Source organism: Ctenopharyngodon idella, chromosome 8 (genome assembly GCF_019924925.1).
Source record: "Ctenopharyngodon idella isolate HZGC_01 chromosome 8, HZGC01, whole genome shotgun sequence".
Lineage (NCBI taxonomy): Eukaryota > Metazoa > Chordata > Actinopteri > Cypriniformes > Xenocyprididae > Ctenopharyngodon > Ctenopharyngodon idella.
Genome location: NC_067227.1, coordinates 2,377,763 through 2,402,771, shown reverse-complemented (window position 1 = coordinate 2,402,771; position 25,009 = coordinate 2,377,763). Strand labels below are relative to the sequence as shown.

Sequence of the window (25,009 nt, the reverse complement as noted above, 5' to 3'; positions counted from 1 at the left end):
TCATGCCTTTTGTCCTCTGATTGATAGTTCATACTTTTTTTTTTATTAAGTAAAGTCTTTTTTGCTCAGAAATCTTTAATGATTTTTATAAAGTAAATGTAATATAAACATTTATTGTACTGAAGAAACTTGTGTTTATTATTCATGCATAATTTTTTTAATGTTAAAAATTAAAAATTCTTTTGACATGTTTTTCATATTAATGTTAATGTCAAATATGACACAACAGGTGTTTGGGGAACATTTATTTGTCCATCTCCCAATTATTATTCATTTGCAATGAATTGCATATATGAGCCATAAAAGCCTGATGTATAAATATGATATTCAACAAAAAAACAAAAAAAAACCCACATATGCATGCATACAGTATATATACAAGTTTGCATGTGTTTGAGTATCATATCACACACACACACACACACACACACACACACACACACACACACATTTATACATCAGGCTTTTATGGCTCATGCATGCAATTCATTGCAAATCAATGATAATTGAGAGATGGAAAATGTTCCCCAAAAGTCTGTTGTGTTATATTTGACATTTACATGAATTTTTAATTTTTAACATAAAAAATGATGCTTCAGTCCAGTAAATGTTTATCTTAAATTTACTTCATAAAAAGACTTAATAAAAAAAAAAAAAAGTATAAACTATCAATCAGAGGACAGAAGACATGAAGTAGATTGTGTAAAACAAGTTTTTCAGCAAAGTTTAGGTCGTATTAATAATTTATAGGGCCTAGAAATTTGCATATTAAATATTATACAGTATTATACAATATATTCATAAATAGGCATTATACTTCTTGTTCAACAAAATTTTACAAAGAATGTTTGCTTTAAGTTATGAGAGAATAATGTAATGTAATAATACGCATTACCAAACAAGCATTCTGTTTTCAACTGATTTATACCCCCAAATGAGCGATGTATCCTGGAAGATACAAACATTTACAGACAAATTATGAAAATTGTAAAAATTAAATTCATAAAATTTCAACAAACGTAATAAGCTAACACTGAACAACAACTTTTTAAACATGTAAGTCCCCTCCAAATATTGTAAATATGTGAAATAAGCTAAGTAGATTTCCGACTACAGGTGGTCATGTTTTTAAATGCTGCCCGTGAGCTAAACAAAAAAATTATCAACAAAGTCACCAGATCTAAATATTCACAACAAACACTTCTTCCCTGCCTCTCCCCACAGCCTCTCAAATGTTTGTATCCCCCAGGATATGTTGCCCCTTTTAGGACTAAGGCATGAATAAAAAAAAATTTCACAGGAAAAAAAAAACGTTTAAATGTCTTTTTGGTGATCAAAGATGAGTTTTAAGGGATAAAATGATTGACTACAGGGGGACTTTAATATTTTATATTTCAAAATAGGTTCCCACTGTGGCAATTACCCCCAAATATGACAGAATCACCTACTATAAAATCATGTCATAAGGGGCCAAGGGTTATGATATTGAATTTTTAAAACGTCAGCCAAAGAAATTCATTAAAATAGAAAAAACTAGATAATTTAAATATACAATATGTTATTAATATTTTTGTATTTCTGAATTTATTTGTTGTTTATTAACAGGTCATAAAATGAGCTTTACAATCAACATAATACATTCATACAATGGTACAAACTTCATTTTACTGAATAAAGACACATCATTTAATCATTGTGCATTTTATTTCAGCTCCAGTGTTCCAAACTGTAGCAGCATTTCCACCAATCAGTTTTTGAGTCTACATTTGTCATTTTCATTGCAGTAAAAAACAAACAAAAAAAAAAACAAAAAAAAAAAAACTTGCGTACACTAGATGGCACTATCTTTATTAAAATCCTCCCACTTCTTCTACAATGTGCGCATAAAGCGGCCAAGACATGAATGTGTTCATGTTGCATATTGAGAGCGGCAATACTGCAGCACTTCTTTAATGTGGCAGACATCAGGAAAAGACATCAATACATCTGTTTTCTCAAAGCATGGTATGTAGTGATGATCATCAGTAAGACAGGCAAGATCAACATACACAGACCGAACGGAATGTTGTTAATATTCGACCCAAATGCAAAACCTTTAACATGAGAAAAATGAAATACGATTCAAAACTGAGTCAAATACAATGTGTATTTTAAAACAGCTAGTTTTGCAGAGCAATTACAGATACGAAGCATTCAAAAATGCTGGTCCCAGAGGAAACAAACCCATGGGGTTTCCACCGTACAACATGGAGCCAAAGGTTAACGGAAATTCGTCCTTGGTCAATCAAACAAAAGGCCAAACAGGCGATCTGCTTTGTGTGGCCCATTATGACTAATATCACCACATCCATCATCTGTCGTAACGAACCAACTACGCATCCTAAAAAAAAAAAAAACTTAAACATATCTCTATATAAATCTCAACACCTCAAATGCTAACATCATTGTTCCCCAATGCGACATATTAAAAGGGTGACTAATGAAATGTCTAAGTTAGTTAGTTATATATATATATATAAAGCTATACTGTAATGGTAATGTAGTGAGTCAATTTCTTTGGTTTCTAGATGCTAGTTGAAAAAGTGGTCTGGAAACAAACAAGCAACTGAAGCACTAAACCAATAAGCATTTAATCAAAGGCAAACAAACAAAAATCTCATTGGACCGACATTATGGAATGTCCAACCCTTCAGAGCTGAAACAAACAGAAGGCCGGGGACAAAAGTCCAAGGGAACAGGAAGTGAGAGAGAGGGGACACAGGAAAGGCACAGACCACACAGAACACAGCTAGCTGAACCAGTCAGCTCATAGTAAAACCAGAAACCCTCTCACACACCGTCCCGTCCGCTGATGGGAATCTGCACAGGTTACAGAGATGCGGCGAATCCTTTTATGAACGCTAGCTGATGAATGCTAACATGAAGAGGCCAATAAAACACTGGCGCTGTGACATCTAAGGCTGCAGGATGCTTTTGGTGTGCGTTTCATCTGTGGCTCCAATAACAGGACGTCCTGCATACATGCATCATCTCAATCAAGAGCTAAAAGTCAAATAAAATATATTCAAATTCAAATCAGAGTTGTCAAAACGATCAACTCTTACAAATACAATACAAATCTATTCCTCCACTCGCTTGACTATTGTGCGTGATTCCAGTGCAAATCCCTCACAGACCTTAAGAGCATGTCATTTGCTGGGAACGAAAACTATAAAACCGACATATTGGGCTTCATTCAAGAAACTCAAGAAATTTTTTTTTTTTTGAGTAAAGCCTTACGAAAATGGTCAATTTCAGACTGAAAGTCAATTTAAATGGTTTACCCAAAAAATGAAAATTCTGTCATTTACCTCACCCACATGTCATTCTAAACCCCCAAGAGTTTCATTTTTTGTCCATCCGTTTAAAGTCCACAACCAAAATTTCATAAAGACATCTTTAAAGTCATCCATATGAATCAAGCATTTTAATCCAAATCTTCTGATCAATGGTAAACGGAACAAACCTCATTAGTTTGAGCTTCCGTTGACCATATTTGACGTGCTCTATGTGTGCGCGTTCAGTGTTTAGATGTGAATAAAAGCCTATCTTGGATTAAACCTCTTGATTCATATGTATTACTTTGATGATGTCTTAATGAAGTTTTTAAAGCCTGAAAATGTTGCTTGTGTGGACTTTCAATGGATGGACAAAAAGGATGAGAGATTGTTAAAAATATCTTGATTTGTGTTTCGAAGATGAACAAAAGTCTTATGGGTTTGGATTGACATGAGGTTGAGTAAATGAGTACATTTTTGGATAAACTATCCCTTTAAATATAGCTTTAATTTCGAATTTCACGGAGGAGGCCCGATATGCAGAAACTACACCTTCAATGTCTTGACTTCAACCTTGTTTCCATTCGTAACAAATGAAATATGCCATCTACTCTGAGTAAGGTCGATTTCTGGCAAACAAGGCAAGCTCTTTTCTGAATGGGTGACTGAATCTGGAGATTCATACAGAGGCAGAACACAAAAAATATTCACAAACAGCTCAGAAACAGAATAAACCTGGTCCCAGACTGAAATAGATTGTCAGCTGTAAAACCTCCTATGTAATTCATTAAAAATTCAATTCTGGGTTTGGGATTCTGCAGCTTTAGTGCATGGTCTTACGAGCAGAAAAACTTCCAAAGCCGCAGAACCCACTGCATAGTCACGTCTCATAATTATATACAAATATATATAAATACATTGATGGCGGTTATGCCCTAAAACAACGAAAGAAAATGTTATCACACAAAAAACTCATTCATTTCAACTTTCAAATACCACTGCTAAAGTGATTTAGAATACATTAGCAGAGGAATCCATACACCATGTTTCAGAAGTGCTTTAGTGTGATGAAATCAGGCAATTTGATTCAATTAGTATCCAAATTATTCTTTGGAAATCAAATTTAAATAGTCTATCTTAAAAATGTTAAGTGTAAAATCACATTTGGATAAGCTAAATACACGAAAACGGACTTTTTTCAGAATGAGAGACATTTAACTGAATGTGAATGAAAATAATGTTTGTTCATTATGTCGTAAAAATTGTAGTGGCCAAAACCTCTGAAAACTCGGGCTGTGAAAAGTACCTATGTACTTCCATTCTTAACAGCCGCAATTTTTTTTGAGTCAAATGCCTTGAATTATTAAAAATAATTAAAATAAAAACATAATAAAAACTCTCCTGAACCCCTGAAAAATGGGAAAGTCCAGAAAAGCCAATAAAAAAATAAAAATAAAAAAAGGCCTCATGAGTTTGTTTTATCATTGAGATCTAAAAGCTTGTTTCCACCACTAAATAAAATATAAAAAAGGTAATTGCTACTTTATCTCACAATTCAGATTTTTTCTCGCAATTGCGAGTTTACATCTCACAATTCTGACGTCAGAATTGCGTGATATAAAGTCGCAATTGCGTGTTATAAAGTCAGATTTGCGAGATGTAAAGTTAGAATTGCTTGATATAAAGTTGCAATTGTGTGTTACACAGTCAGAATTACAAGTTATGAAGTGAGAACTGAGATAAAAAAGTAGCAATTATCTTTTTTTATTTTTATTCAGCGGCAGAAACAACCTTCCATATTGAGAAGACAGTTTGAGTGCATATATAAATATAAATGCGCATCCATATGCCATCACACTCAATCATAAATATGTTACATGGGTGAGAATACAAACAAAACATCTACACATCTTTACCTTTCCATTCCCGTCATGTTTACAAGAAACGTTCTGTAGTGTGCAGCGTCCATACATTCTTGTAACAACATTAAACCCTTCCAATAAATTAATAGGTTAGCGACAAACAAAGAAGCTGCTGGAGTGTCTACTGCATATGAAATGAGTATCTACATTCCCCCTCGAGCCAAAGGCCTCTTCCAACATCCGCTGATCTTCATACTCACTCTTTGGATCGGCTGAACGGACCTCATGTGGAACTGGCCTTGTGAGAGTCCCTCCCCAGTTCCTGGATGTGCGGCTCGTGTTGGGTCAAAAAGTACTTGAAGAACTCATAGACGGACCAGGCGATGGCCGTAGACGGCATCTGATAAATGACCCGAGCTCGGATGCCTTTAAAGAACGCCGGCACGCCACCCAGCCGGTAAACCGTCCTGAACGCGTTGACCATGCCGGAGAGATGTCCGCTAACGTGCGCAGAGCTGAGCGCCACGTTCTCCTGCGTGTTTAGCAAGGTCTTACACACGTCTAACGGAGTGGTGACGGCAGCGGACACGGCTCCGGCCGCCGCTCCGGACAGGATGTGCGTTTCAGGCCGGTACTGGCGCTCTGGGTTAAAATGTTCCTGCATGAATTCATAAGTGATGAAGTGAACGGCCTGGAAGGGGATGTTCATGGTCAGCTGAGTGCTGTAGCTGCGGTAAAAGGCAGCCAGTCCTTCCTTGCGACTGATCGTCAGTACACAGTCGTACAGGCTGCGGTATGGAGAGTTATACATCTGCATCCTCTGCTTCACCACTAACAGAAAAGAAAAAGACTGTATATAAACGTTATAACTTAAAACACTCATCGTTTAAATAACTCTCTGAAGAATGCAAACGGGTGAGTCTATGCTGACTGTATGCTTATTAATAATATCCTGGCTCTTCCTAGCTTTGTAATGTCATTGAATAGTGCCCAAGTTTTTGAAGCTCCAAAAAGCACATCCATCAATCATAAAAGTAATCCATACAGCTCCAGGGAGTTAATAAAGGCCTTCTGAAGCGAAGCGATTGGTTTTTGTATGAAAAATATCCATATTTAAAACTTTACAAACTATCATCACTGGCTTCCGGCAACGGCCATACACGCGTTCATAGGAGAGTTATGTGGTTTTCGTGAGAGGCGTCTATTCTCGTGTGAGCTTACGCTACGTCATACATTGGGTCAGAGGTCACCCGTCCAGCGGAACTCGACACTCTCTTGAACATGCGTACGGCGGTTGCCGGAAGCCAGTGATTATAGTTTGTAAAGTTTTAAATATAGATATTTTTCTTACAAGAACACATCGCTTCACTTCAAAAGGCATTTATTAAAGGGTAATCCTTATTTAAAACTTTATTAAGTAAAATAACGAGCTTCTGGCGTGACAGCCATACGCATTTGACATACGTCCAAAAAGAGTTAACTTCCGCAACGTAGTACACAATGCCATGATTGCGTACTACGTCGCGTAAGTTAACTCTTTTTGGAAATGCGTCGAATGCATATGGCTATTGCGCCGGAAGCTCGTGCATTGATTTGTTTCAGAAGGCCTTTATTAACCCCCCCGGAGCCGTGTGGAATACATTTTAGGATCGATGGATGCACTTTTTTGGACTTCAAAAACTCCATTCACTCCCATTATAAAGCTAGGATGAGCCAGGATATTTTTAATACAACTCTGATTGTGTTTGGCTGAAAGAAGATAGTCATATACACCTAGGATGACTTGAGGGTGAGTAAATTATGGGGTAATTTTCATTTTTGGGTGAACTATCTCTTTAACCCACAGGAGTCGTATGGATTTTATGATGTATGGACTTTTATGATGGATGCGCTTTTTGGAGCTTCAAAAACTTGGGCACCATTCAATCCCATTACAAAACTGGGAGGGGCAAGGATATTATTTATTATTTAAACTCTGATTGTGTTCGGCTAAAATAAGGATGGCTTGAGGGTGAGTAAATTATGGATTTTACAAATATAAAAATTTATAAAATTGTGTTTTTGTCAACTGAATGTTTTTATTTTCAGGAAGACGTTTAATCAGCTAAACAACTGGATTGTTAAACAGCAGTAAAATGCATTGAACACACTGTACTTCTATCCCTCACAGCCTCATTTTCATTCATATCAAATTAAATTTCAAAATAAGAGTCCCTATGTATTTTGGGCTTGTTTATAATTAAAAGTCCTGCATTATGCATATTTTTGTCTGATTATTGGTTACAAAATAATCTTTACCAGTCATTTGATTCAATGTTTAGAATATACATAATATATTATATAATATACATATTCCATCATTTTTAAATAATAGTTTGTAGCAGAAAAAAAAAAAAAAAAAAGTTTACATTTTGTATTCAAATAAATTAAATCATTTTGCTTGTAAATGTCTCCTTGTATCTCTTTATTAAGAAAAAAAAAAATGAATACCCTTTCATTGCACCTCTAAAGTTCTTTATGCGCTCCTAAATTTTTCAATTCAATTCACAGGTGCTCCTTGGGGAAAAAAGTAAAGGTCAAGCCCAGGTAAACCTGCAGACAGGTCTGTGTTGTCACTGTGATGGGTGGTAACTCCACAGACACTAGTGCTTGGCTATTGTTATATTATATGAACCGTTCTGGTTGGCTGGTTCACAGAAGTGGCCTCTACTGACAGCCTTGTCAAAGGATGCACATTTTGTGTTTTTAAATATTTTGTGAAATTTGGAATTATGTTTGTATCATATCTACTAGTATTATACTGAAATCAGCCATTAAAAACTCACATTAGTCAACCGTAGAGTGCTGTAGGGATTACATAATTTGTGGCCAAAACCCGACACTTCCTGTTTTTCATGTTTTTTGTTTTTTTTTATGACATAAAATACATAATACCCACTCATATACAGTACAATACAGTAATACCCACTCATGATTTTTTAAGCTTTTACTTGTCTCGAAAAAAGCGGTAGCTAACAAGTGTCTAAATGGGACTACAGAGATTCCAGATTGGCCTACAAAAATACATCATCACTGCAGTGATCTATGAAAAGTCAGCAACACACATCATCATTAAAAGAGTTTCTTCACAAAGACCACACAGCCGTTTTAGCCAGACTGTTTAAATTTAATTATTGTAGTTAAATTTTCAACTTCCTACAAACGTTTGACTTTTTCCATGCTCATTAAAATGCAAATGAACTGCATTATTAATTACTTATACAACAACAACAATAATTATAATAATAAACAAAAAATTGTATTTTAATTGCATATTTTTGTTTCTAATGTCTAGACCAGGGTTTCCCAAACTGGGGTTCATTAGGGAACTGAACTGCAGGGGGTTTGTGGAGAAAAAAAAAAAAAAAAAAAAAAAAAAAAAATTAATGGACATCAGAGGATCGTGAACATGAAATGTGTCATTAAATTATTGAAATATTAACTCAAGTTCTTCTGGTAAATACTTTAGGTCGAAACAGTTTGGCCTGATGAAAAAAAAAAAGTTTGGGAATCCTTGGATAAAATCTAAAATTATTATTGATGAAAGTGGAATTTCTTGGGCATAGTTTGCAACAAGTTTTCTTGAATTACAGTATACTCATAACAGTTTAAAAATATATAAGATTTATTATTAATAGTATTGACAGTGGAAGAAGAATACCTTCTGCTGGGTTCATGACTGCATCATGGAGGACAGTGGCAACACTTCCTGCCACACCTGAAGTGGAGGAAAGAAAAAACATTATGTACATCACCATATCAACATGAGAAAAAACAGAGGAACAGAAACTCATAAGCTACATTTACAATGTCCTATTTTCCAGACAAGAGGGCACTCTACTTTCCCTTCCATTTCCCAAAAACAACCCTGAACCTTTCAATAGGGATGCACTGATACTGCGCTCGTGTACTCATACTCGCTCATTAAAACGCTCCGATACCAACAACCAATACCACGCCGCGTGTACAGTACAGTGCTTGTGACAAAGAAACACCGACAACAGAGCAAACAGAGAGCAGAATGGATATATCAGAGGATGTCTATAAACTAGTAAAGAATTAATAGAATGTTAAACAAATTAAATATTTACACCTATATAGCTGCTGTGTGTGAACTGATAAACAAAACGCGGAGTGGACTGAGCGCACAGCACCACAGACATGCAAGCAAGGCATATATTAATAACGTTATCTGACGGTAAAAGGAGAGAGACGTTACAACGGGTGGTTCCCTACAAGAAGTTTACTGTGAGCAAACATTCGAAGCGCGCACCCAGAAAGCCGCGTCTCAGACAGCGCTTGAATACTGTATTGAATTCTCTTTCACGTCTTCTTGCACTTAAACTGACAAATTCACACAAAATTGTTAAAAAACGCCCGTCTTTGCGAGTATCCTAGTAAACATAGTTGGTTATGTCTTGAGTGAACATAAATAGTTGAGAAATAAAACGCATGTGTAACAGTATATTGGATCCGTGTATTTGGTCTTAAAGTGACAGCAGCCTAATAAACCTGCTGCTGTCTTTTTTTTTTTTAATGTTAATCAACAACAAAGGCCCAAGAAATCACTCACTGCTCTTGACTGAATGACGTTTGTAACTTTAATAAAGATCCAATTATATTTAAACATTGAAGACTATCCAGTGTTATTTTACTTTTGATTACTTTATTCACATTCTGTACCTGAAAACCACTGTTTATTTCATTTGTATCTTTGTTCTATTGTATTTGTGCTATTTGTATTGGATTATTTGTTCTCATTTTACTGCTTACTTGTCTTTAATGTTTTAAATTTACATTAATTAGGCTATAGTTTTAGTTGTAGTATCAAAATTGTAATAGAGAATTGTGATATTTCACTGGTATCTAAACATCTGAACCACTGACCCAGCTGGACCAGTAGTAAGCATTGAGCCCTGCTGAAGCAGCTCTAAATATGTGATGTGCTATTAAAGGGGACCTATTATGCAAAATTCACTTTACATGGTGTTTAAACATAAATGTGTGTCAGCAGTGTGTACACAACCACCCTATAATGGTAAAAATTCACTCACTCCTCTTATTTTAATCCCCATAAATCATAAGCAGTGTCTCAGAACAAGCCGTTTACAGATTGTAGCGTTTGTGAAGTCATAAATGCTTAGGCCCCGCCCACAACTGCCAACAGACCCCGCCCTGAGTAAGCTGTACACAGTCTGCCATGTTTATCTCCTCGCCAGAGCATTTAACAGCAGCATTCACGTAAGAAATGTATTCTTATTAAAGCTACTAAAGTTATTCAGTCAAGAGCAGTGAGTGATTTTCTGTTTTTCTTTTGTTGTTTGAATCATATTAACAGCATACATAGCAGTAGACACTGTATATTACGCATCTGTCACTTTAATACACAGATCTAATATACACGCGAATTCTTTCTCTGCTGTTTACATTCACAGACATAACCGACTGTGTTTATGTGAACTTTGTGTGTTTTTACATAACATTGTGTGTATTTGACAGTTTAAGCACAATAACACTTGAAAGAGAACTTAGTTTAATACTCACAGGACGCGCCAATAGAACGAACAGTGAAAATAACATGCTTGTACAATACATATTCACACGCATAATTAAGCATGAAAATAACTGATGGAAATATATGTATTTGTTAAACCAACAAATTAAATCAACAAATATGATTCATATTCTTTTGGTTTCTCTACCTCAGTGGTTCCCAAACCTTTTAGAGTAGAGTACCCCCTGAGGCATTTACCATCCTTCCCAAAATCAATGTCACATTTGCAAACGTGTGGATCGGATTTGCATTCTTGCTCGTATAATATTTATCAACAATAAAAATAAGAGATCACAAAAGGTATGTTTGTATCAAGAGTTTAAATCTTAAATTGATCTCTATATGCACCGTTTGTGCCAGGCTATTTGTTTTTCATGCTAGTAAGTGCTAAATCTACAGATACACTGTCGATAACGGCAGTAATGTAGCGCAATCTGCTAAGGCAGCAGACTCTGACTATGCCCAAAAGATATGGTATTTTGATTGGATGTCATGTATTTTCGGCATTGTGCCATGAAATACATGCTCGGTTTTAATGTTATTTTAAGACAGTGCTGTTAAATGAACGAAAAAACTCAGAATTTTGTTTGCGTACCCCCTCTGTCACGTCACGTACTCCAGTTTGGGAACTACTGCTCTACGTACCATATTTAAAAATTACTAATGCAGTGAAAATTCAGGTATCGGGAAATACCAAAAAAATATCTGTATCGGCCCCGTTCTGGAAAAATTTCAAATTGTAAACCCTCAATCCCTTGCTCTTAGGATCTAAAATCAGCAATCTATGGACATTAAATGGACATTCATTAAGATTTCAGGAAATTAACCCCTTCTCCTACCGTTAGCAATGTGGCTGTTGCCACCATTCTGTATGATGTCACTAAGGCTGCGCTTGATTCGCTCGTAGCAGGCGAAATAGAGTGCGTGGGCGGGGCCGGCCCCCAGCACAGTGATATTGAGGCCCCTCAAGGGCCGAAGGACGCCCTCGGTCCGCGCAATCCTCTTCAGCGCTCCGTACACGCTACGGTACTGAGCCTTTGGGTCCGGCTGTAAACTCTGCATACGTGTCTAAGGACAGAAAGAGAGCAGCATTTAGGGATATCAAACATAAAAATAATAATATCTGATATGCAAAGAAATATGTTTACAAACAGGAACAAGACCAAATCATGAAGATCAGTTCTTGTTTCTTGTATTCTGATGATATAATGTTTTAACAAATTCCACAAAAAACAGATAATTTATAGAGACCCCTAAATTAGATATTTTGTGACAGAAACAAAAAGGATAGTTAAATTGTTAACAAAAAAGGGAAGGAAATAGCAACAATATGTAGGCAGAGATAGAAGCCGTCCATCCTTCTGCTTACCCAGCATTCAGCTCGGTTATAAAAACATGCTTTGTTTAATGTGAATGAATTGGCACGAATCATCATAACACACACAGACTGAGGGGCACAGGGCTTGGTTTAGCTGAGCCAGACTTCTGATTATCAGAATGAAGCCTGATTCACACACTGCAGCTTATTCTGGCCGAAAAACGCCTGCTCAGACATGACAAGACCGCCTGAGCAACAAAGTAAAAATTTACCACCCAGTTTTTTTTGCAGTCAATACTACTGGAGGGAGTATAGGCCTCCCACATTTTTGATGTAAGCATTTCAAAAATCATTTGGATTCAGAACAATTTGCTAATGAATGATTCAGAACATCATTTGTGAAACACTGAAAGGAGGTCGCTTAACTGAGCGATTCACTTTCACAAATCACGTACAGTATATGGCTTGAGCATATTTGTACAACTGCAATATATAACCTTTGAAATATTTTAAACCATTTCACAAAAAAAAGAGATCTAGATTGGAACACGCATGTGATGCATGATGATGAAGTGAGAGTCATTTAAGTATATAGTTCATGTAAAACAAGTTTAATCTTGTAAATAACCCAAAACAGTCTTTTTCAACCATTCTTTTTTCCCCATTATCCTTCTAATTCTGCCACTTAAATCTAAACCCTAGACACAGCAATGTGACTGGTTATGGCTTACTTTGAACAAGATATTATTACAGCTAATCAAAAGGGTTTAATTAGTGCTTCTTCAACAAGAAAACTAGACAAACACCCAGATAAGTTTTAATTAGCCCTAAACGATTCAATATTAAACCCCTGTCATCAAACCTCAGCTGCTAGCTGGATAACAGAGATCTCTCAGAAAACATCAGGGTAGATGAGCTGTGTGGAAAATTCTGATCCATTTCAAACGGTTCTGTAAAAGAAATCTGAGCACATGCTTGATTATAACAACAATAAAAGCATCTTAATTACTAATCTGTTTTATGAATATTTTTAAGTGCATTCTGAAGGGCTTTAGCAAATGAAAAGCAGAAGAACGGCTAAATGTGCCACAGAAAACACTAAGCCTGTGTAGTTTCCTCAAATTGAGTTAAGAAAGACACATAATGCCACAAAAATATATGTTTGAAAGTCCAACCTCAGTGGGTTACACTTCCTCTGAGACAAAAACTTCCTTCATTGAAAAAAAGAGACTCAAATAGGGACTCACACTGCCTTCGTGCTATTGGAATTATCGAAAATAGGATTCGGAAATTAGACATGAATGCCCTCTCAAGTATTAGTACTACTGGGAAAGTCAGAGATAATTTTAATACCCGAGTTTCCCAGTTGGGCATTTAGCTTTTGGGACATTAGCTTTTTTCCACAACAGCTACATTGCCTTGTCTTGTTGTTAAAGTAGTGCATGTTTACATATATGAATAACCACTTGAAGCATATTGTATGTTTTATATACCACAAAAATAGCATGTTTTTGCCTGAAATTCCAGAATCGGCAGCAAGCTATCTAGTGCGGTCGATGTTTACATGGTTGTCAACGAATGGGGCGCTGCATTTTATTAAAAAAGCTGCCATTTGACCGGCACTTTCCAAACTACTGGAGCGATGCCCCAGCACTTTAGACAACAGAGTGGTGAAACTATGACACATTTTTGTAGGCCAAAACCCAGAAGCGATTTAGCATTTTAGCACTTCTGGTTCCATCATCCAAAAGTCAATGGGTTTTTTGAATGGCTAAATGGCTGAAATAAGGTCTGTGGTAACAAGCTCAAGATATTTTCACCTTTTATTCTACGACATAATACATCAGAATTAACCTACCCATGATTTTTTTAAGCTGTTACATCTCTTGAAAATGACGGTTGCTAACAAGTGGCTAAATCGGACAATAGAGGCTGTTGGCGACATTAAACGTCATCACAGCGAACAGGTAAGCTTAGTCTACTTTTAAGTTATGCTTCTTAAAAATTATTCAAATTCAAACTTTCAGGGAAAATGTCTTTAGATAAAGACTAAAAGAGTTGTCAGAAGGTTGTTGAAACTGTGCGACTGTAGTGTAGTTCACTTATAGCCTACCTTTAGCTTTTTGTTTCTGGTGACTGCATTTAGGCTTCAAAATTCATAAAAGTTGTGTTCATCTGTGAAAATTATCTTGATGACATGTAAGTATCATAAACTTTTTGTTGATCACAGAACTTATTTTTTGGGTAATCCAAAAACTATGGGAAAATCCTATTGGGTTTTTCCTCAAGGGAACCAGCGTGATGCTAACTGCAGATTGGCCTACACAGTCAGGCCTGACTCTGACCAATCAAAACCAAATCGAAACTTCTGGTTCAGCCGGGGGCGAGGCAACAAATAGTTAAAGTGCTCACTGGTGCTTAACAGGAGCTGCATCCGAAAACTTAGGCAGCCGACTTGTTGCCTCTCTGCCTTATCAAGCAACGACTCTGCAGGCAGCGTTTGCACATGAAGGTATGCCACAGAACCTGATTTCAGACAGACTTCTGAGACAGCGTAACGTTTAATGATCTACAGCGAAATAGAGAAAGCTTTGGTGATAATTATGCAAACATTTAGTTAATTGTAATTACATCAGAAGTGTAAAACGTTCATCAAAACGTACATTTACACAAACTTTCAGATGGTAACTTTATTTTTTAGCTCGACTGTCACAGAATGGAAAGCACAAGTTTGTGCAATTCAAAAATTGATCAGATGAAGGCATCTCAGGAGACAGGAAGTGAAGCTAACATTGGACTCGGACGTGCCTTGATGCCTTCCTACTTTGGAATGCTTCCTCCAAAGGCAGCATTTTCCAGTTTTTGGACACAGTCAGTATTGGTATCGCTGTAGCGTTTCAATATTTTAAGTGAATGTAAATTAGCTATGCTCATATGCTGATTTTTAAATTGTAATTTTGTTCACAGCTGAAATGAGTCATACCACCGACTTTACCAGAGAAGCTGAAGTGAATACACAAGAAAACCCTCTCATTCAGGCACGCGTTTATTGCATGGATGGAAAAATAACGTAAGGGTTTAAAATTCATATGCTCAGTTCAAATGAATCAAAGTTTGCCCTTGGTATAAGTAAATATAGTTAAGAATAATTAACAGATTTCAAATACCAGTGAAGACACCATGAGCCAGAGAAAGAGAATAAAGAGGGCAGCTCTGTAACATTCAGTGCCCTCCTTGAAAAGGGGTCTTATAACATGGCACTGGATACAGAAATGTTTTTCTTGTATCATTCAAAGTTTCTTTCTACTGGCTTTATGCAGTAGATAAGGTGACATTATATGAATGCTTAAACTGAACTGGTCACTATCAAACGTCTGTCGTAACAGAGAGGTGACAGTCCTGAGAGGAATGTGAGTATGTACCGTACACGTATGTGTGCGTGTGTGTACATAACTGCCGGTTAATCAACCCGTCCCAAATGCAAGAGACACTCTTGCACATTCACACCCTTCTGGATGCGTGAGATTACGACCTCTGCCCCGGCCCACCCATTCTACACTGATTACTGGAGTTACCACAATCAGCCTGAACATTTAGGTGAATCAGCTAAACTTTCACCTGCCACTGAAACTAAAACTATAGTTTATAGCCTACATATTCATATATAATAGCTGTCAAGAGATTATAATGATTAATCATGTTTTATTTGTAGTCATTCTACTTTCAAATACAGAAAATATAAATAATTTAATATGCAAATCGGCCATATACCATTTTAAAAAATAGATAATAAGCTTGTGGGCTAAATAGACATACATACACACATAACCATATTGTTTACTGTATTTTTGATCAAATAAATGCAGCCTTGGTGAGTATAAGGGACGATTTAAAAAAATATATTTACCGACCTTAAACTTCTGAACAGCAGTGTTGATATATAATATATAATGATATATAATATTCATGTGGAGCAAGGGGATACAAATCATTTTTATCATGTTTCTATACGTTTACAATGCTACTTTTCAAAAACTATGGTTAATAAGCAATAACTATGGACAATTTTCAAAAGTACAAAGTAGAATCAAGAAGAGCTTTAAAGTCCGAATTATGGGCCGAGATATGTAAAATTCCTTTGGTTCTAGTGATATTAGATTGAAAATAAAAAATACAAAATTTAAATAAATGCTGTTTTAATTTGCCTTAAAACATTCCAACATATGCCTATAAATTCTGATAGTGAACTCTAAATCAAAATATTAAATTTGGGATCACATATGGTATAAATTATGCAATATAATAGCTAATTACATGTAATAATGCAATACAATTATAAAAATAATAGTAATAAAATAAATATTAGGATCTGTATAAGTTTGTGGCACCAATGCCACTTCTATTAAACATCTGTCCGGCAGTTAAACTCAAACATCAATATAAACATTAACGAATTCAATCTTCACTTAATACAATGCACAAAGAGCATAAAGCTTGGGTTGTGCATAAGACGGACAAAGAAGTGGTTCATTTGCGTTGTTGTAATGTTTTTTTTTGGGGGGGGTCAGTGTATGGAGAGGAAAAAACACTGTTATTCCTCTTGTTTCTCTATTCTGGCTCCTCTAGTATTGCTGCATCTCTCTGAATCACACTCTGCCTCTTACTGTACATGCATCTCATTCACAATATTAGCAAACTCTGGCATACAGAAACTTGTGATCCCTTAAAGAACTTTGTCACACAGTGACACACAAACACACATCCATAAGGAAAATATCCAGAAAGGTCTTTCAGAGGCATGAGATTTAGGCTATTCTTGAGTTTCACTCAATAATTAAATGTGGAAAAACTACAGATTACGAACACATTTAAGTGGGTGTTAAAGACTACATTAAATGGTATTCACAATACATTAATCTTCCATAACGTGACATTTTAATTTAGACTAAAACAAAATATTCTGTGGGGAAAAAAATGTTGGGCAGAACATGACACACTGAAACAGGAAAAAGGTGTGATATATTTGCTAAAACAAAGTAAATATTATATTGCAACATGAAAACAATTCCACCAGAGGACTTGAATCACCCTATTTGGAAATAATGAATCATTCTAGAATGATTAGGGTGATTTTGTAGAGGAGGAGTGAATCTGCATGGAAAATAATAAACTAATTACAAGCATAGATAAATACAATAAAACAAAGATAATTTTTTTTTTTTTTTAAGATAAGTCTAACAGTATTGAGGGGAAGAAATTGAATAGTCAAATGTAAAATAACACTGCATAGTCTTCACTGTATAAATTAAATATAATTAATTTTTGTTAAAGCGACAAAAGTGACTTTATGTTTGTATTTTGTTGTTTAACATTAAAGACACAGACAGCAGCAGGTTTATTAGGCTGCTGTCACTTTAAGACCAAATGCACGAATCCAATATGCATTTTCTTTCTCAATTGTTTACGTAAGCCATAAGTGACTGTGTTTACGAGGATACTCAACAAGACAGGCATTTTGACATAATTTTGCGTGTATGTGTCCGTTCAAGCACAAATATATGCTAAAGAGATATTAGCATAATGTCTGTACGGCTCTGTACGCACACAGGAAACAGTGTGTGAGTACTGAATTGAGTTCTCTTTCGCGTCTTCTTATGCTTGAATGGTTTAAAATCACTTCAATGTTTAAACTGATAAGACCTAAAACACGTGCAAATGAATGAAAATGTTCACTCTATGATGGAATCACATGCGTTTTGAACCGTGGTGCCTGGTCCGTACAGACCAACTATGATCCCTATCTTGACATCATATATCCTGTGATGTGACTATCACAGATGCGCACAACGTGATATTGATGCTAAAATGATATATCGTACAGCCCTAGTAAATATTATTGAAAAATGTAATGTTGAATAAAAGCCTTAATGGAGAGGCACCTCATTTTAATTGTGAAAAAGAAGCACCATGTAGGGTTGCACGGTATACCGGTACTACGGTAGTATCACGATACTGAAGCTTCAAAATACTGGTGATGCCATTGTATTTTTTAAACGGTAGTATCATCAGTACGGTAGTATGTGCGGCAAGTACACTATTTAAAATGTTAATTTGGTTCATTTTGTAGATCTGTATTATAAGTGAACACAGTACTGCATGGTATAACGCTACTACTTGGTATCATGGTTGTGACGAGCAGGGTGGGCGAGAGCCGCGAAGGGAACGCCGCAAGGCCGGAAGCGCGAGTGTTAACGAGTGTCAGCTGCGCGTTGCACCGGTCTCGACTCTCTCACAGAGGAGCTCCAGAAGCATAAAAGGGGAGCGACGACAGTGAAGGACGAGAGAGGACCAGGCCTGGATTTTATGTTGTGTTTTATAATGTTTGTGTGGCATTACTTTCCTTTTGTTCTTTGTTTATTTTATATTTTAAAGTTTGTTTGAACGTTCGCCGGTTCCCGCCTCCTCCTTCCCGTATCTACGAACTGTGTTACAGTGGTATAGTATTGCAAGACATTTTTATGGTATCGTGACAACCCTAGCACCATTCTCATTTTCAAGAGCATGAATGACCAGATAGACACAGGGAGTGTGTGTGTGAGTAAAGGTCATGTATGGAAAAGCAAGACTGTGTCAGCCAAGTGTCCTGAAATGCTCCTCAGAGGTGCTTCAAGGAAGTGACAAACCTTGTTACAGCTGGCAAGTCCCTCAGAATTTCTTATACACTGGAAATTCCTGTTTTACTGAACAGCCTGAATCATTACAACACTACAGCCTGATTTACTATAAACACATGTGCTCTGGTAACTGAATTGCAACATCATGTATGGGTAGATGTTTCAACATTACATTTGATTTTGTGCTAATAAAATAAAAGCTAATAAGCTAATAAAAATAAGCAGTCACTAATCAACATTTCCATCGCTAACACAAATCTCAGTTTCCCTTGTCCCTTAAGACACTTTTTTTTTTTTCAGCAGACAAAAGCTTAGAGGAAGTATTTTAAGCTAATCTCTTTCTGGATGTTTGACAAATGATTTACAGGCCTGTCGCACGAATCATTAAAAGCTTTACACCTTATCTTCTGTTAGAGTGTTAGAGGGATGATATTATCTACTTTTATAAGTCTGATCTCAAATTTAATTTAATTCATCTTTACAAAAAAATAAGACATTGAATGTGTTTTGCAACATTTAACTTGTGCTGTATTCTTGAGCAAAATTAAACATTAAACAGTAGATAATGTAAAGCTGGATTTGACTGACTCAAACAGTCTATGATATGATTAACATGATATGACACATTAAAGTGTATACGGTAATGTAAAGGAAGACTAAAGTAAGGAAGGAAAGATTTATTTTAAAACATGCCAATTTCCTTGAAATGCACTCTTTGTATTCAACTTGGTTTTGAAAAACTTTTGTGCCATTTTAAAGGAACGTTTCAATTTAATTACTCTAAAGATGTCATGCGGTATAACCATCAAGTTAAAGGCATTAACATATTTGCACCTCGAATTAGGGCCATTGATGAATCGAAATCATAATAAAATCATGATGTGAACATGCGTGATTTCTAAACCGATTTCTAAATATTGCTGTATTCTCAATAGTTTCCTATTGTATAAGTGATGTACAGTATGTTACTGTAGATTTTCAATGCATTCTGGGGAAATATTAGCCTACTGTAAATTTAAATACAGTACTAAATGACCACGAAAAATGACACCAAAAAAATAATCAACATCCAGGGCTTGGGAATATTTTGGATACAGGAGGGACGATGTATCATAGAGCCGGGTAAAAACTATCATTGTGGCAAAACAGAGTAGGGACCATTCACACAGAAAACGTGTTTTTGCGGTTAAAAACACATCTAGGGATGCCTTTTTAAAAGTTGAACTTCTTTTATCTTGAGCATGCCGTGTCAAATGCGAGATGCTGCCAAAGGTTAAAGACGTCTATCTAGCGCATTTACATGAAATTTACTAGAGGTTCTAATAAAATGTTAACTGCAGCAGTCTATTTTGAAATGTTTAATTAATCTGAATGAACTGTTTTAAAAAAAAAAAAAAAAAAAAATGAATTTGAGTTTGAATGAATGATTCAATGACTTGCTCATAAAGACTTCACTTGTTTCATTACTGGATGAATCTGCGTTTTTTAAAGAATCTCTTGAATGAATGATTCAATGACACATACATTTTAACAGTCACTTGTTGCCACCTACTGGTGTTACTATGTACTTAATACAATCTTTATTTGAAGCGACAAGTTACTTTCAAAAGGTAATTTACTCTATTTCAATCGACATCAGTGTTTATATCCGAACTATAAACTTTTATTCAAATACTTCTATGATAATATGAATATCGCTGCAACCCACGGACTACAAAAACAACCCACGCCGTCAGTGTAGCCCAATTCCACAGGAAAACCCCAGACCTGGCAACACCTTTTTTCTGGGTCAGCAGCAGCACCAATGCAGATTTGAATACTTGCTGTGATTGGTGACACAGGTGAATCGTTGTCAATTATAATAATCGTTGTGAATTGACATTGCGATGATTTAACGATTAATCGCGCAGCTAAAGCGTTTAAGGAAATAGTTTCAAACTCATGATTAAAATCGAATAAAATAAAATCATGATAGTATTATTTTTTCCAAATCGCACAGCCCTACCTTGAATACATGTGAATGTACACATCATAATCATTATTTATAGTGTTTTAAATATTGCTTCCTAAGTCATGAATTTTTAATTTATAAATATCATAGGTTTTAGCGGGGTTGCACCACATGACATTTTACAAACTTAATTAACCATATATGAATATCAAAATTGATTTTAATTTAGAAATTAAAATCATGCTACCATAGAAGAGGTGCATTATTGCATTTATGGAATGCATATTTAAATACTTTGGTAGTTATAATAGTTAAATAGTTTGGATTTACATTTATTTGAAAACGTATTGGTCAATTTTTACTATTCTTAAAAACAGCACATTTTTCTTTGCATACATGGTTTAGGATGGTTACATCAAACGAAGAGAGGGGTTATTTCAGATGCAGAGACAATTACATTTTGACGCGTACTGTACACGCACCGCCGGGTTTTTGTAACCGCACGTACTTGTATGAGCAGGTCGTACATGTGCATTTAATTTTTTTGCAGTAATTAGTTTATCCACAAGGTGGCAAACATGCGGTGTCAATTCACAAGGTAGTCAAAGAAAAGCTGCATAAACTGAACAGACCGGAACAGATGCAAGCTACAGCGACAATGAAGGCCTACATAGACGAGAGATTGTGCGAAGAGGTTAGAAAGTTCACTCATTTGTACAACTCTAGTCCAGGGTTTGTTTTATACATCATCATGAGAAAGATTCACCCTTTGTACTACTAACGGCATATCCCTCTGTGATCTCTGACCAAGTTTCTTTCTCAGTGTCTGCCGTTGGCTAACACACACCCATGAACACACAAACCAATTACAGCCCAGTTCCTTCCAGGTAAAGTCCCGGGCCTCTGGTTCGTTAGGCATCAGAAGCGTCTCTGTGACTATGTGCTCTCCAGACACGTAGTATGCGGCTCTCAAATGCGTAGCGGCGAGTGAGTGAAATCTGGCAGCCACTAAGGAAACAATGACAATAGCCTACGCAAGTCCAACAGAATAGATGCAGAGAGCAATCTGGCACAGTGACAGATCACTTTCACTTGCAAGTTTCCCAAAAAGACAAAGTTAGGACACTTTTGTGTCACCATAACAAGAGTACCCGTTTGTGAAGAGAGAGCTAGAATACCTACAATAAGGAACTGGAAGCAAAGGACTGTTTTGTTCAGTGAACTAGCTGGCAGGCTTGCGTTTGAATGAACTGTTGTTTTAAAGCCGGAGCGAGGCTAGTCCGAAGATTAGTGCTGCACTCGCACACAAAAACACCCTGGCATTTCAACTCAACATCATGAGATGACACTTTCACCTCCGATAACATATGTACAATAAGGCAGAAACAGAAATTACCTTTTGTTCCTGAAAAAATGAATATGAAAAGGCAACGTCATGCTGACTTGACATGGATAAATGAAAATTCTGTCATCATTACCTCACCCTCAAGTTGTTCAAAACCTGTATGAGTTTCTTTGTTCTGCTGAACACAAAGGAAGATATTTTGAAGAAAGTTTGTAACCAAACCATAAGTTTTTTCATACTATGGAAATCATTGGGGACCAGCATCTGTTTGATTACCAACATTCTTCAAAATATCTTCCTTTGTGTTCAGCAGAAAAAATAAACTCATAAAGGTTTGAAACAACTTAAGGCTGAGGAAATAATGACAACGTTGTTATTTTCTGGTGAACTATCACTTTAATTTAAAACTCATCAATTTCCTCTTTTCAAGGACACTGTGGCCTAGTGGTCAAAGATCTAGTCTGATAACTAGAAGGTTGTAAGTTCACACCCCAGCAAGGGGTGATCCATAAACTACCACCATTATGCTCTTGACACACTTACACCCAGATTACTCAAGCGTAAACTGTCTCTGTAATAAGGACGTAAGCTTTTGTGAAGTATACTTTAGCATACTTTTAGGACTTATACGGAAATAAAATACTTAAGTCTGAACTGAATGTAATGTTTTCAGACACATGCTATTAAATTATAAAGTACTGTAGTTTAAATTTATATCAAATGCAATTAGTTGAACTTAAGAGTGTTTTTGACAATTAATAATTTCTTCTATTGTTAATATATAGTTAAATTGTGCTGCTGAATGTACTGACAAGCATTTATAATAAACTAAAATACACTTTAGTGTCATTTCTATTAAATATATTTGAAAAGAAAAATTACAAATTTGCAATTTAGTACATTTAAAATATATTAACTTTTAATTGTAATATCGAATAACACACTACAGTTAAAATTACAATCAATTACTTCATTAAAGAACAACAAAAGATTATCAAAACTTTTAATTTGACATTATTACAAAGTGCCCTTTATAAAAATTTACTTAAACATAGTGATTAATGTGTACTCTCTAGGGATGAACGATATATCGGCCACCATATCGGTATCAGCCGATATATGCTCATAAATAATTCGATAAATAATGGATTATTTTCTTCAGCTTAGACACTTCAGATGCGCACTGTTCACCATTATAGTTTGGAAATGCTTGAAATATGATTGAAATCACTTCAAAAAGGAAAATACAGTTAAGTGCAACATGTACAGCGCAAGTCTGTCATATAAGCTACATAAAATTATAATGACAACATTATAATTGTGTGCTTGGGACATGGCTTTTAATGGTGAGACTTTTGTTTTTGTAATCAGGCTCTCAAAAATTATATAAAAAATTTGATTTAGATTTATCGGCCAATATATCGGTTATCGGCTTTCAAATATGAAGAATTATCAGTTATCGTATCAGCGCATCACTAGTAGCCTACTCTCTTTAAGTGGCCATTTATTTCAGTAAACTTATATAGTTTTTTTTTTTTTTTTTTTAAACTTACTTTTTTAAGATTTGAAGTGAACTACAAGTGCAGTCAATTCCATTAAGCACACTTATTTTTCACAATGAATGTCTCTACTAGGTTGATAAATGCACATCCAAGATGACTTGTGCATGAATTAATGCATTGTTGTATATACAAAGCATGAGTTTGTTACTGACTTGCAGCAATTACAGTGAGAGTTAAGACACTATTGTAGCACATGGTACTTGTACTTGAAATGACAGAGTCTAGAGAGAAATATTTGGCTTGTTTAGCAGTGAAGGTCATTTAAGCAGCTGTCAGTGACGCCTCGACTGGAGCATGCTTTAAACTGCTGTCTGGAGGAGCGATGTAATGTTGTAAAGTGGTAATTCTCGCGCGTTTTAACAGCAAAAAGCATGGCCGACTGTGCTGGTCTAACTTGGTTTGTTGTTTTTGACCAATTTGAGAAAGTTTGAGTCATCAAGTGATTTGCAATGCTGATATAGACTAACTTTTGTTTGAAAAGTAAGCTTGAAGGCTACGTTGCGTAAGCTGGACAGCACATTTGCCCCATGTTAGTGAATGTTTTCATGTTCTGCTGTGTTGAGTTACCTTGACTGAATCCACGGGGTACATGACTGTGTGCTCCAGCACTCCGGCCACGGCGCCCGCTGTCATGTGCGTGCCCAGGGACGCATGAGCGGGCAAACTCTCGTAATCCTCGTCGCCCTCCGATGATCCGCCGTCGCTTTTCACCTCCGACATCTCCAGACTCGCCAGGACCGTCTGGGTGCGCAACTCCATGCGTGAAGGGCGGCGCTGGAAAGGTTTAAACCCAAGGCTGATACGCAGAGATGTGAAACGGCAACTCAAGCGCGCACATTACTACAACACCGCTGACATCGTCATCTCAGCGACGCCGTGATGTCACCGTGACGCAGCGGTCCCGCGCCACACGATGAGAGCGGTAAAGTGTGAAGAGAAGGTGGGGCTCAAAGCTGATGTTACCAATGAACAGTAAAAAGATCTGCTAAAGTTTTTTTTTTGGTGATTCTTCTTTTCAGGAGGGTTTTCTACTAGTACACATCCTGTTTTGTAACAGGTCTGCATAGATTAGGTTTATGAATTAAAGGGATAGTTCACCCAAAATGAAAATTCATTTTCTCACTTTCAAGAAAATGTGCATGAGTTTCTTTGTTGTGTTGATCACAAAAGAAGACATTTTCAAGAATATACCAAACAGTTGATGAGCCCCATTGACTGTAAATGGTTACAGAATTTTCATTTTTGGGTTAACTGTCCCTTTAATACTTTTGGCAAGTCCGAAATGAATTTAGAAAAACAGTTTGTTCGGACTGCTCGTTTCAGTGAATGGGTTGAACATGATTCATTGTTTTATTTGAGTCAAAACTCATAAGTGTTCATAAGTTCA

The 25,009-nt window shown here is 36.1% G+C and overlaps 1 protein-coding gene across 1 annotated transcript; it reads right to left on the bottom strand.

The window, feature by feature from the left end:
- Positions 1-1,558: 1,558 nt before the first annotated feature.
- Positions 1,559-24,602, bottom strand: slc25a37 (solute carrier family 25 member 37). The gene is made up of 4 exons (XM_051902947.1): positions 24,190-24,602; positions 11,612-11,840; positions 8,880-8,936; positions 1,559-6,010 (listed from the first exon to the last, which is right to left on the bottom strand). Exons 1-4 carry the CDS (start codon positions 24,379-24,381, stop codon positions 5,463-5,465), a joined length of 1,026 nt encoding a protein of 341 aa, XP_051758907.1. The 5' UTR covers positions 24,382-24,602; the 3' UTR covers positions 1,559-5,462.
- Positions 24,603-25,009: the final 407 nt, after the last annotated feature.